The sequence below is a fragment of the Mastomys coucha genome, unplaced genomic scaffold (genome assembly GCF_008632895.1).
Source record: "Mastomys coucha isolate ucsf_1 unplaced genomic scaffold, UCSF_Mcou_1 pScaffold21, whole genome shotgun sequence".
Lineage (NCBI taxonomy): Eukaryota > Metazoa > Chordata > Mammalia > Rodentia > Muridae > Mastomys > Mastomys coucha.
This window is the reverse complement of record NW_022196904.1, coordinates 101,162,953-101,176,207: the sequence shown is the minus strand read 5'-3', so window position 1 is coordinate 101,176,207 and position 13,255 is coordinate 101,162,953. Positions and strand designations below refer to the sequence as shown.

At 47.9% G+C, this 13,255-nt stretch overlaps 1 protein-coding gene across 9 annotated transcripts in view; it reads right to left on the bottom strand.

Annotated features, from left to right (window-relative positions):
• The window catches only part of Mical2 (microtubule associated monooxygenase, calponin and LIM domain containing 2), a 199,742-nt gene that overhangs the window by 63,269 nt on the left and 123,218 nt on the right, over positions 1-13,255 (bottom strand). For 6 of the 9 annotated variants that reach the window (XM_031387896.1, XM_031387900.1, XM_031387897.1 and 3 more), the window contains 4 exons: positions 10,359-10,466; positions 8,889-9,075; positions 6,606-6,694; positions 4,341-4,443 (listed from right to left, as the gene is read on the bottom strand). In XM_031387896.1, the coding sequence (XP_031243756.1) occupies positions 4,341-4,443; positions 6,606-6,694; positions 8,889-9,075; positions 10,359-10,466 (487 nt within the window). Of the gene's footprint in view, positions 1-562; positions 4,444-6,605; positions 6,695-8,888; positions 9,076-10,358; positions 10,467-13,255 lie in introns of those variants that run through there. The other 3 variants (XM_031387904.1, XM_031387903.1, XM_031387905.1) reach the window with 3 other exon arrangements.

The following is a 13,255-nucleotide window of genomic DNA, read 5'->3' as shown; positions in this document are numbered from 1 at the left end:
TTCCCCTAAACAGGGTAGAGTTGGGCAGAGCCTGCTGGTACTATACTCAGAGTGGCCAGGTGGGTGGAGCCTCATACTGCAGGGTTGCATGAGTACACCTGCTGGGTCACTGTCTTCCAGAGACTGATGTCCACTCCTTCCTCCTTATTTTTCCCCCATCACTTGGATGGACCAGTGAGAACCATGAAAAGACTCATTTTTTTTTTCTCTATAAGAACCCAAACAAGTGGGGCTCTTTTGGTAAAGCCCTCTTAGAGAGCCATGGCAACACAACCTGTTCCTGAGGTCACACTGGCTCTCCCTTCCTCTGCCCAGAGTCTAGAGCAGCAAAGTACCACACATTTCAGGAAGAGACCCCAAAGCCTGGCACCGGAGTATTGGTGACATTTTTTCAAATATTACTCTTGGGTAATATTTCAGATTGCCCCGGCACAGCCCCAGAGAGTCCCGGGTCACCACAAGTGCAAGCCCCACCAGCAGTTTAGGGGAGACAGCTCCCCTAAACCGGTGCCTGTGTTTGAGATTTTAGAAGCTTCCACGGCAAAGAAGAGAGGAAACGGTGAGCTTTATAAAGAACCATATTTATTTTCATTTACAGCATCAAATATCATAAATAAACCTAAACATTGTTTGCTGTGTGTGTAAAATACAGGGTTCCATATGGCACTGTAAATGAATTCTCTAGGGTCACAGACATGCCTTGTTGAGAGATGGGGAGGAGGCTGTCTAAAGAGGCTGAGAGCGGGGTGAGGGGGGCTGAGGGGAGAGGGAGGCTCTCTTTGGTTGACATTTTAGAGAGGGGAATGCTGGAAGAGAAGAAAAGAGGAGAGGAGAGGACTTTGTACTGGCTGGGCTCTGCGCCAACACAGCAAGCAAGTGTGGCATGCAGGACTGGGTGGAAGCTGAGGAGAGGGTAGCTCTAGCTGCATGTGAGATGGACTCTGGCTGCAGTCTGAAAATGTGGGGTTGGACTCACATCTGCTTTCTGCCCTCCTTTGTGACTGCTTCTTGTAGTAGCACATGACTGGTGCGCTGCTCCAGGTAAATGAGCAGAGATACTAAGCCACTTTCCATAGATTGACAGAAGGATCGACAGTGGCTGCCCTTCTCCTGGGACCACGACTGCTCTGATTAAAAGCTTGTGAAACAGTAAGGGGCTTAAGAGTCCAGAGGCATGTGAAAGGCATAGCAAGCCCCTAGGATTAGCTATGCTGAACGAGGGGAAAGGCTCACTTATCATCATTATATTCACAGCACAGAGCATGGGTCAAGCTGGCCTGGGAGTCTAGGAAAAAAAGTATACTTTTAAAACCTCACCAAACTGAGTCCCTTATGGTCTCAATTAAAGGCATTAGTAATCTTTGTATTAGAATGGGCTGAAGAAGATATTCCTAGACATGTCTTTTTTCAGAGGTTACTTAAGTAGAAATGTTTTGAAAGGTGACAAGAGCCCTCAGTATTGTCTCACAATCATGGTGAACCCTCCCAAGAAGACAAAAGGTTTTGAAAGCGCAACTGAGAAAACATGCAGAGAGGCCAGCGCATGGTGCAGAGGAGAAGGGGCACGGGGCATGCACTTGTCGTGGACCCAGGCTGCTGGCTGGGCTCCAAAGAAGGGGAGGCAGAATGTGGCTTTCAAGCTGACCCCCGCCCCATGCTGTCTCCCACTCATGCCTCTAGGGAGTCCGTTAGTAGGCAAGACACTCACAGTTAGCACAACCAGAACCACCGACGCAAAGGATGGGGTGCGGAAAGCGGGTTAGGGGTTAGTACCTCTCTCTGAAAATTGCCAAGAAAATCAGTCACCTTAGAGCAGAAGTGTCAGCCAAGAAGTGGGTGTAGGACTGGAAGGCTGAAACGTACTGGCGGCAGCAAAGTGAGATTGGAAAGAGAAAGACAGAAAGGAGGACTTAGCAAAGGCCTAAGACAAATACAAATCACAACAGGAAAGAACACTGGCGGTGAGGAATAGAGCAACCACGGCCCCTCACAAAGGGCTGCCTGCTTAGGAGGGACAAACCTTCCTGGGGGTGGCCAGCTATTCATTTCAAACAGTGGATGCCCGGGGTCTGCAGAGTAACAGAACCCCATTCTTGTCTGCAAATGTTCCCAGGACCTTCTGCCCCCCATGAGCCCCTGTCTTCGGTTTACCCTGGGGTCTCATACTCATTCTTGAGGCAAATTCATCTCTAGCGTATCTGTCTCCAGGACCTGCCCCTGCTGTTGTCCAACAGGAAGGGCTCAAGGTCTCAGAATACACAGATGTCTCAGCCCTGAGTCAGACACACCCTGTCTACCAGGGTAATTCAAACCAGCCTCTGTATGGCTATAAATGAGATTTTTTTTTTTTTTTGGAGAGTTCACTCTAGCTTCCCAGAGCATTCCACAAAGCATCCAAGCCCACCCTGAGTTGGAGAAAACTCACAACATGACCTCGAGAATTCATGTGACATAATGAAACCTAATAGGACTCAAGGGCTCCTCCCATCATACTTGCCCATTAACACCCCAGCTATATGGGGCACATACAGTGCACGTCACCACTTTGGCAACAGTTCCAACAAGGTCAGAGGTGCTGGTCCCCACAGACTTGGCCACAGCCATGCCTGTCTTTCCCATGACTTCTGGGCAGAGTCTAGAAAGGCACCCTTCTTTCCCCACCCTCCAGAAAGCTTATGTCAAAGCTCTCAAGATGCCTCATCTTTAACCAGACCTCCTTAATCTTGAGAGGGCACACTAGCGGTAGCAGCTATAAACGGCTGTCTTGTACCCAGTGACTGTAGACACACAAAGTACCTAAAAGGCCCTTATCAGCCTTCCAGTTGCCCAGCCTGCTGCTGAAGCTGAGCATTGCAGAGAGGAGCTGGGACAGCTGAAGGCTCTTTCTAGAGCAGGGGGTCGGGGGGACACTGTGTGTGGGCTTGAAGCCACCTAAAGACCAGATGCTATTTTTTCTGGGGCACTGGGAAAAGGGGCTTTGACTATGTTGATGAAACATGCAAGGTAGCCACACGTGACTAAGCATCCAGGATGCCACTAGCACTGATCAGGGCCATGCTTCCCAGAGGAATCACATGCCTGATTCAAAGAACATAAGTGACAGGCAGCTGAGCCATGGTGGACCTGAAGGGCTTTGGCTCTGCCTGCAGCCTGGGTTGGGGACTTAATAGGGGCGAAAAGGATGCCATCTGAAATAGTTTGTCCTCAGCATTGCATCAGCCTGACATAGCTATTCAGGGTCAAGTGCCAACAGGCTTTCACTGCAGTATCCATTAGTGGGGAGGAAGATATCTGTTTGCAGTGTGGCAACCCTGTGGTTCTCTGTCATTGGCTGTGATTTGGTGGACAAGAGGGAAAGCCTCTAAGCCACTTTTTGATTTTAAAAAGTATGAGCAAGATACCTCTCTCCCACCCTGAGGACAGATAACAGTGACACCCTGCTGTGTGCTTTGGTCAATTTTGGTTTATTCTACCCCTGTGCTTACTTCTGTCAACCTCAGTATATTTTTACATATCTCTGTTTTTGAAACAAACAAACCCAGCACCCACTGTGACCAGGTGGCATCTGGATGCGTAAATCAAAAGGCACTGCCCCCATGTCAGTACCCTCTCTTTTGTGACTCTACTCTCAGCTCAATAACTTTGCTGGCAGCAATGAATCTAAACTCACTGCCAAGTTCAAGGGCCTTGGAAAACAGCTGAAACAAAAATATTGATACCTGTAGAAAAATAGTGCTTTCTTTTTGGCTTATGAAAAGTTAAAAATTGAAATGTAAACCCAGAAATATGGCTCGCTTTGGTTTAAAAAACACAAACCACAAAGTTGTTAGAAAACAAACACATTAAAAAAAAATCCTTCACGTTGTCCCTGGCCCTAGCACCATGAACAGATGCTCAACCCTGTCAAAGTCAGGCGGAAGTGGCCAATGTGGGACTCTTTGGCTTGGAGCTAATTGGTTACAGATGCTGGCCAGAGCCTGAGCAAACTCCAAACATCGCAGTCTACACTTGGAAATGTTAGGGCACTGTGGGGCAGCGTGCACCTCACTGCAGCTTCACTGGGATAAACCTGAGCAGCCAGCTGCGGATGCTCTCCAGAGACTCCTCAGACTCTCTGTACATGGTAGCCAGGACCTCGGAGAAAGCCCAGAGTAGCAGCAGCCCCAGGCTCAGGAGCTCAAACATGAAGCAGTAGTTGTGAGCATTGTCCCTCACATGGTGGCCAGCAGCCTGCAGGAGTCCCTGCATCCACCTAAGCAGGCTCTGGGGCAGGTTGAGCAGGCCTCTTGTCAGCCTGAGAGGCCAGCTGAATACCTTCCTAAAGAAGGAGGTGGGGATACCTGGAGGGCTGCCTTCTGGCGTGCTGATGGCCGCCACTGCACAGGAGCTTTCCGTGGGAACATCTCTCCGAGGTGCTTCCTGCTCCTGCCATGTTCCTTCCTCCTGAGGAAGACAGCAAAGCAAGGGCATTTAGTTGGTGAGTCTCAGGAGACTGCCTCCTGCAAAAGACACTGAGCTCCAGTTCTTGGTGTTGAATGTGGGCGTGACTTGTACTTAAGGGGGGGCAAACTCATCATGCCATTTGCTAGCCTTTAAAATATGCATGCCCGTTGACTTGCATATCTACCTATACTGATATATAGTCCACAATAATTATAAATAGGGATTAAGATTTGTAGGTAAATATATCCATCATAAAAATCTTTGCAAGATAAATGATTAAATGGCATAAAAGCCCAACAGGATGGAACTACTGAAATAGATTACTGACTATGCATAAAATACAATCTCTTAATAGCATTAGAAATTAGACTCGTAAGCAAGGCATGGTGACACATCCCTTTAATCACAATATTTGGGAGGCAGAGGCAGAGGCAGGTAGATCTCAGTGACTTCGAGGCCAGCCAGGGCTAACTATTGAGTTCTGGGCCAGTCAGGTTTACATAGTTAGATCCTGTCTCAATTAAAAAAAAAAAAGATTTTACTCCTGACATGTCTGCTCCCTCCTCCTGCTTGCCAATTCCTTCCTTGCCCGGCCCCAACCCCTGCTGAGTTTAGAGTGTGGCTAAGTTGCTTAGACAGGTCTTCAAGTTCTTAAAGTTCATATGTAGACCGAGCTGACTCCAAATTCAAATGCTCCTGCCTCAATCTCCCAAGGGCTGAGATTATATAGGAGCTACAGAGATGGTTCAGTGGTTAAAAACACTGGCTACTCTTCCAGAGCACCTGGGTTCGATTCCTGACGCCTGCACAATGGCTCACAACCATCTGTAACCCCAGTCCCTGGGGATCTGACACCCTCTTTTGGTCTCCATGGGCACCAGGCACACATGTGGTCCACAGACATAGAGGTAGAAAAACCAACTACACACATAGACTAAAATGGAAAATAATTAAGAAAGAAGAGTCTCAGTATCACAGAAACCTGTACTTGATACACTTTCAGTGAAGAAGCCTAGAAAGCTATAGAGGTGGGATCTAGTCACACAGGGAACGTCTGGGAGGAGAGACAGTACAATGTTCGGTTCTCCAACGCCAGTAAGTCTTCGTTGGCATTCTGTATAAATTCCACTCCCACAGATACCTGACAACAGCCAGGTATGCTCCTCCCCACAGTTACTGGCAATGGCCAGGTAGGCCTGGCCCTATAAAAGTGGCTGCTTGCCCCTTTCTCTCTCTCTTACTCCTGCTTCTCTCCCTTGCCTCTTGCTCCTTTGCTCCCTCTCTCTCTCCAGTCCCTTCCCAACCCCTCCTCCCCCTCGTGGTCATGGCGGGGCCCCTACTTCTCTACTCTCTCCCTTTCTCTGCCTCTGCTACCCTCTTTACTCCCCTCCCCACGCCCTAAATAAACTCTGTTCTATACTGTACCGGTGTGTATCTGGTCCCTCAGGGAAGGAATACCTTGGCATGGGCTCACCTTCCCCCACACCTCTCCAGAACATATTCTTATAACTCTTTCTCTTTTTATGATCACAACAGTCTTGAACAATTACCATAAGGCCAACTGGAGTTTTCCCAAGGTAAGTGGTCATAGGTAATTTTACTGTCTTTATTTTTATTTACTTTCTCATTTTCTGATAGCGAGCCTAGGATTGTATCATTAGAAAAGCTCAAGTTATGAGTTTCTATTGGTGCGAGGTGATTCATCAAACTGGAGAGAAGGTATTCCTGAAAGCTGCCAGGAGAGGAAGCTGCCACAAACCATCAGTAAAATGAGCGGCTGCTTTTAAAGCCTAGGTAGGGACCTGAGAACCTGGCCTTCCTCATGTAGGCAGTCATCTGTGGCTGCAGGGGACAGTTCAGCACGTAGCCCAGTCTTGACCCATGAACAAGCATTTCTTGACTTCTCAGAGGAAGCCAGCTACCTATCAGGGAGTTGCGGTCTGAAACAGGGCTGGCCCCAGAGGCTGCCGAAGAGACTAAGAAAACCCAGAACACTCTAGAAGGGAAGCAGGGACTGTTATTGGCTTGGGAGCGGTCTCTGTCCCTCTGGGGCTAGAGTCTCTGTCTAACTCTGAGGTTGTCTTTAGAGACCTCATCAGGGGGTAAGGATGCCCCCCCACCTGCCCAGCCCCGCTCTCCCAGCACTGTTGAGACCAACATACCTCTCTTTGCTGATTCAGCTCTGCCCGTCTCTTCCGCTGTTTGCTACTGGTTTTGCAGTGAACAAAATGGGGCTTGCAGTAAAATTTGCCTGTGAGAAAAGACACACACACATGTAGTTTTTATCTGTAGACAGAACCATTGGAACAAATGTTCATCCTTGTCCAGTCAGAATACAACAGCCATGGAAATAAGCCATAAACAGACGTGAGCGGGGTTCTTATCCACCTGCCCTAAAGTGGCTCCAAGATAGACAGAGCTGGCAATGGGGAACTCCCTGAGTGGGCTAAAACTCCCAGGCAACTCGCCATCCAAACAAAAGTCAGATTTTGTCACAAGGTCAGTTGTCAGGGAGACAAATAGGTAGCTCTTTGAGTATCAGACCCTCAGTATTTCTGGAATCTTGAGGTTCAGGACAGCCAGCCAGGGATGAGAGAGAAGACTCAGGCAGAGTGCATGCTGGGTAAAACAGCACTGCCTGGGACCACTGGGTACCTTCTAGAAAAGCCTTGCTGCCTATTTCTACAATAGTAACAATGATGATGGTAATAATAATAATAATAATAATAATAATAGGAAAACCTAGTAAATATTTCATAAAACTTACCTCATCAACTCCTACATCCTTATGAGCTAAGAACTGTTATTTCTTTGTTTTGTTCTTCTGAGGCAGAGTCTCTATACAGGCCCCAGTAGGTCTGGAACTCAGAATCTTACTGTCTCTGCCTCTTGAGTGCTGGGATCACTGGTGTACAATGTCCATACTGGTCCTATCCTTACCCTCATTTTGCATATGAGGAAGCTGAAGGACCAAGACTTTAACAGTCCCAAGGTTATGTGGTAAGTGCTACTGTCTGAATTTATCCCAGGGGGGATAATTTGTTTGTTTGGTTTGGTTTTTGTTGTTGTTGCTGTTTTTGTTTTTGTTTTGAGACAAGGTCTTTCTGTGTGTCCTTGGTTGTCCTGGAACTCACTCTATAGACCAGGCTGGCCTTGAACTCAGAGATCTGCCTGCCTCTGCCTCCTGAGTGCTGGGATGAAAGGTGTGTGCCACCACTTCCCTGTGGTAGGATAGGCACACAATTAGAAGCACTGTGTCATATTGTCCTATATTCTATATGACAGTATAAAATCAAAGGCTGAAGGATTAAAAGTGTTCTCTTAGAGATGGAGAGATGGCTCAGCAGTTAAGAGCATTGGCTGCTGTCCCAGAGGTATTGAGTTCAATTCCCAGCAACCACATGGTGGCTCACAACCATGTGTAATGGAATCTGATGTTCTCTTCTGGCACGCATATGTGTGCATGGAGAAAAAGCACTCATATACATACAATAAATAAATAAAATCTTTTTTAAAAAATGATCTCTGTACAGTGAATATAATTCTTTGCTGATGAGTTCTGGTAGGCCACTTACCCAAAGAGGTGCTAATATTAAGGCCAATTTTATAACCCATATTTTGTGTGTATGTACAGGTAGGTATACTCGTGTGTGGGTAGTTATGTGTGTGTGTGTAGATTAGATCACAACCTCAGCTATAGTTCTCTAGTCTAGTTCTATAGTTCTCACCTTGGTTTTCTACTTGTGTTTTGAGACAGGGTTTCTCCCTGGAACACACGGAGTAGGCTGGGCTGAGCGGCCAGAGAACCCGAAGGATCCACCTGTGTCTCCCCAGTGCTGGAATTATGAGCATGCACCAGCATACATTGCTTCTCTTTTTCTTTCTTTTCTATTTATTTGTTTTGAGACAGAATCTCACTCTGTAACCTAGGCTGGCCTCAAACTTCAGAGACCAACCTGACTTTGCCTCTCCAGTACTGGGATTAAAGGTGTACGCCACTGCACCTGGCCCCATTTAAACAAAACAAAACATGGGTTCTGGGGACTGGACTCAAGCCCTCATGGCTGCAAGACAAGCACTTAATTTATGGAGCAATCACCCAGCCTCACCTGGTTTATTAGTATACCATCATCCATGAAGTTCTTATTATGCCATTAATGCTGGGCATGTCACACAGTTTATTATGTTTGAGTATCTTGACCTCAAAGGCACCATTGGAAGTGGTAGTGCTGAATAAGATAGTGAGAGCCCTCAGCAGACTGTAGGGCTCACTGTGTCTGGAGCACTGTAGGTGCCAGAGGCTTCTGTTCTCCATGTTCCCCTAAGCAGTATTCCTCATGATATCATACTTCCTTGTTGGTAAGTGGGTGTTCTAGAGCCTCTAGAGGGTTGGAACCCCAGAGACCAAGGCCAGGGGCCAGTGCTTTCCTGGCCCCCAGGGTTACCTTCATCGCAGTCAAAGGCATAGGCAGCCAGGCGCAGGGTGGCAGCGCAGATGCTGCATCGGAAACACTCGCGGTGGAAAAAGTGGCCCTCTGCACGCAGCCGCTCCATCACGTACACAGGCTTCTTACAAAAGTAGCAGGTGTCCCTGACACCCAGGCTCACGGGGAATGTCTTTCTCGGGGATTCCTGCGGGCAGGAGAAAGAAGTAAAGTGCTAGGGCTGAATAAGGCTTCAAAGGCCAGGCCTAGGGCCTTCTGGGCTCTTAGCTGTAGCTTATGTCATTGCAAAGAAGAGCACAGTGCAGGAAGGCACTCCCCACACAGCCTCCAGTCCTGCAGGGCCTCTTTCTGGGCTGATCTAAATGAGTGAATATCTTGCTCAAATATGTCTACCTAATGTTGCTTTCTTGAATCCTAGAGGACAAATGTCGCTGGGCACTGCAGTGGTGATGTGTGATGGTCAGTGCTAGTGGTCCACGTGATAGAGTCTGGTATCACCTGGGAGATGAGCCTCTCTGTATGCTTGTGGTGGATTATCTTGATTAGTTACCAAGTGGGTACCGAATGGTACCCACTGTGAGTGGTACCATTCTCTGGCTAGAAGCTCAGATTGTAGAACAGCAGTAAGCTTGAGTTGATCTCTCTCTACTCCCTGATTGTGGATGCAGCGTGTCTAGCTGCTTCAAGTTCCCGCTTGACTGTGCCTCGAACTGTGAGCCGAATAAATCCCCCTGGAGTTGTGTTTGTCAGCGTACTTCAATCACAGCAACAGGAAAAGGAGCCGAGACATATGTGCTATATGTCTTTGCCCCCACAGTGATGGGGACCAAGTGAAGACTGGGGGGGGGACTCAAATCTACCAAGAGAGTGCAGATAAGGGGTGTTTGTGTCTTGTAGTTCCCTCCTTACTTGCAACAGGGGAGGGAAGGGCTGGAGCAGACTAGTGCTGGGCCCCCTCAGCCTGTGCAAAGCTTCCATGACTTGACCTTCAAGCTGCAGCTGCCAGGCCAGTACCCCACCCCACCCCTGCCTGAAGGAGAACAAATCAGAGCACAGTGTTGCTGATGGCAATAGACCACCTAGATTGAGGAGGGAGAAAGCCAGAGGGAAGACACGCTCTCCCTGCTACTCATGTCTCAGTTCCCAGGTCTGCTTAAGTTGACACTAAATACTGAAAGGGGTTTGTGTGTGGGGGGGTACTTGTCCAAAAGCCTTGCAGAGCCTGGTGCTGAACAGATCCTGAAAGCCATGGATAGCTGGGCACATATCTAGCTTGGAAAATCAACCACAAGGACCCAAGTGAAGTTAGCCTTTGAGGAAATGTGGCTTTCCCCAACCTCTGTGGATCCAGCTGACTTTCAAGACTCCCCTTGTTGCCCTGAGAATGGTTTCCTTTCAATCTTCCCATACTCTTGCCCAGGGAGGCTAGGCAAATATCTTCAGGTGGAGGCTGACAGTGCATTTCCTTACCAGGTCTGGAGAGGTGGCCTGTGTCTTAGGTCTGTGATCATTCAAGTACAGATTGACCAGAACTTCAGCTGCAGCCCCTATTCCGCTGGATACTTTCCCTACTGTCAGCTAGCCAAGAGCAGAGGTGAGGAGGAAACAGATAAAAGGAAAGGCAGTTAGCACCCGGCAGGAACAGAGGGCAAGGTGGTAAAGGGTCCCTGCCCATAGGAAAGTGGAACCCAAGTCTCCAGAGGTAAACCAGACCTCCAGGAGTAGATGCCAGAGTTACGGAAATGCACAGAAGGCAAGAAGCCAAAAGATGGTGGCAACAAAAAGAATAAAATGCCTATTTTTCCTCCTCTGAATTATATAGGGTTATCAAATCACAGTGACTCATGCCTGGATTCCCAACACTCAGGAAGCCGAGGCAGGAGAATCGCTGTCAATTTGAGGCCAGCCTGAGTGACATATTATGATCTAGACCAGTCTGGACTATAGAATGAGGTCCTGCTCCCAACTCAGAAAAACAAAACCAACCAACCAACCAACCAACCAAACCAAACCAAACCAATAACAAAACCATAGACAATGGAATTATAGCCAGGGGTTGGAGGGCGGTGTTTGTGGTAAATGGGTCTGGTTTTTTTTTTCTGTCCAAGATGTAACAATCTACATTTTCCTAATGAATAAAACAAGTCTGGAAGCTTTGTGCCATACCTTAGAACCAGTCTAGAGTGGAGTTGGATCTTAGCCCTGTCCCATAATCTGCTCAACAGCCAATGTAGCATTCAGGAAGGCAGCTCTCTTGGAGGGATGCTTACAGACCAGCATTGTTGAACAGCTCAAATAGGGGATGGAATAATCCCACATCCAGGCCCAGCCAACCACTCTTCCCAAGCAGCTCTGACAGACCTCACTGAAGGCTTTGTCTGGGGGTGAATAAGGCATAGCCCAAGAGGCCAGAAGCACTGCTTGTGATCCCCAGGCTCTTGAGGGAGGCTTCAAGACCTTGCTGCCTTCCAAATTCAACCTCTGAGAGGAATGGCCAGAACTAGTAGCCATTTAGACTGCCAGGACTCTGGTAAAAGTCATCTCATGTAATGAGTCTTACATGATAAAAACAATGCCTTTCATCCAAACCCAAACCTGCTCTTGGAAGCCATGTCAAATCTGGTTGTTATTAGACTTAAGAACAAAGCAGGAGGTCCAGGGAACTACAACTAAGCACGGACGCCCAGCTCCGGGAGCAGAGGTATCATCCCCCAGCATCAGCTAACTCTTCAGATCCCTGACAAGGCAGAGACCATGGGTGAACAGAGAAGAGAAGGAGAAGACTACAGAGACCCTCACACCTTTGGTCACTCTAGAAGCTATACCACTGAGAGAAGTTTGGGATAGTCACTCAATATGAGGAGGGCTTGGGGGGGCACTATAAGGAACATGGTCTCAAGCTATTGGCGGGCAGGGGTTCTGATATTTCTAGGGTTCCTTGGATCCCCTAAGGAGCCTGTGCAAAGCCTCTGTGGTTTGACGTGCAAGCGGCAGCGGCCAGGTCACCCCCCTGCCCTACCCCGCCCCTGCCCACAGGTCTAGCCTGGGAAAACTAAGAATTCTGCTTTGACACAGCCTCTTCCTGCTTTTAGGAACCTGCACAGGCTAAGAAATCTGGCTTCTTCCCTCAGGTTGGTTCAGGTGTGTTGGCTCCAGACAATAAGCCATTGTTTGATGTTCCATCCCCTGGTTGGACCCCTGACCCTTCTCCTAAGATAGACAGGCAAAACACAAGGTTTGTTTGAAAAACAAAGAAGACTAAGGGAGGCTAACTTTCCCCCTGGGTCCTGCCCGCCCAGCCTCCTATGATGTGAACTGGCTCCTTATCACTCTCCCAGAAAGGAGGCAAGGGGTGCCACAACACCCACAGACTGTACCTGCTACCTGATGGAGCCAAGATTCAGCCTGTCTTGCCTGAGACTAGAAATCCAAGTCTCTAATGAGACCTCATTAACTACTTAGCTAATAAGCACTTTATGCTACTGAACTTCTAAGCAATCCTGTCTTAGGGAAAAAAATCACTGAAGCTTGCAGAGGACTTTGCGGGTGCTGGGAGTGTCCCTCAAAACACACTGGGATAGTCACAGCCTCTTCAGGTTGTTCTAATCAGCTGTGCAAGTCACCCAGCAGCTGGGTGGGGATCTGGGAGACAGTAATGTCCTACATGAAGACCACACCCAGACTTTTCATTAGGAGCTAACTAAGTCGGCAGTGGGTCTCCCCTCCTGTCTGTCCTTCCTACCTGCTGGGAACCATCCCAGATCACTAAGCCATAAAAGGGACTTACAGAGGTTGAAAGGAACTCAAGAGATGGAGACTTGCCTCAAGGGATGAGGGGCTCTTCAAAGCTAGTCAGGACCAGTATGAAAGTGAGCATTACTCTGAAGATTGGGGGTTATCTTCCTTCTAACAATTATTTTAGATTTATTTATTATGTGTGCATGAGGGTTTGTCTGTAAGTATGTATGTATACCATGTACGTGCCTAGTGCTCTTGGAGGTCAGAAAAGGGTATCAGATGCCCTGGAATTGGAGTTACAGGTAGTTGTGAGCCGCCAGTGTATTGAGAACTGAATCCAGGTCCTCTTAAATGAGCCACCCCTCTAGCTCCTTCTCTCTGTTTGAGGAGACTATAACCCAGGCTCTGCCTGGGAGCCACGTTTTCATCAGCTGGGGGAGTTACCTGGTGGCCTGACTTCTGAGAAAGGCTGAAATGCATAGCTTGTGCAGAGACTTCGAGAGAATTCATCTTGGGGGTAAATACAGTTTAAGAGCCACACATTCTTTTTTTTTTCTTTTTTTTTCTTACATTCAGATTTTAATAAACTAGAATGACAATCTTTAAAACAAGCATGCTATCCTATAATG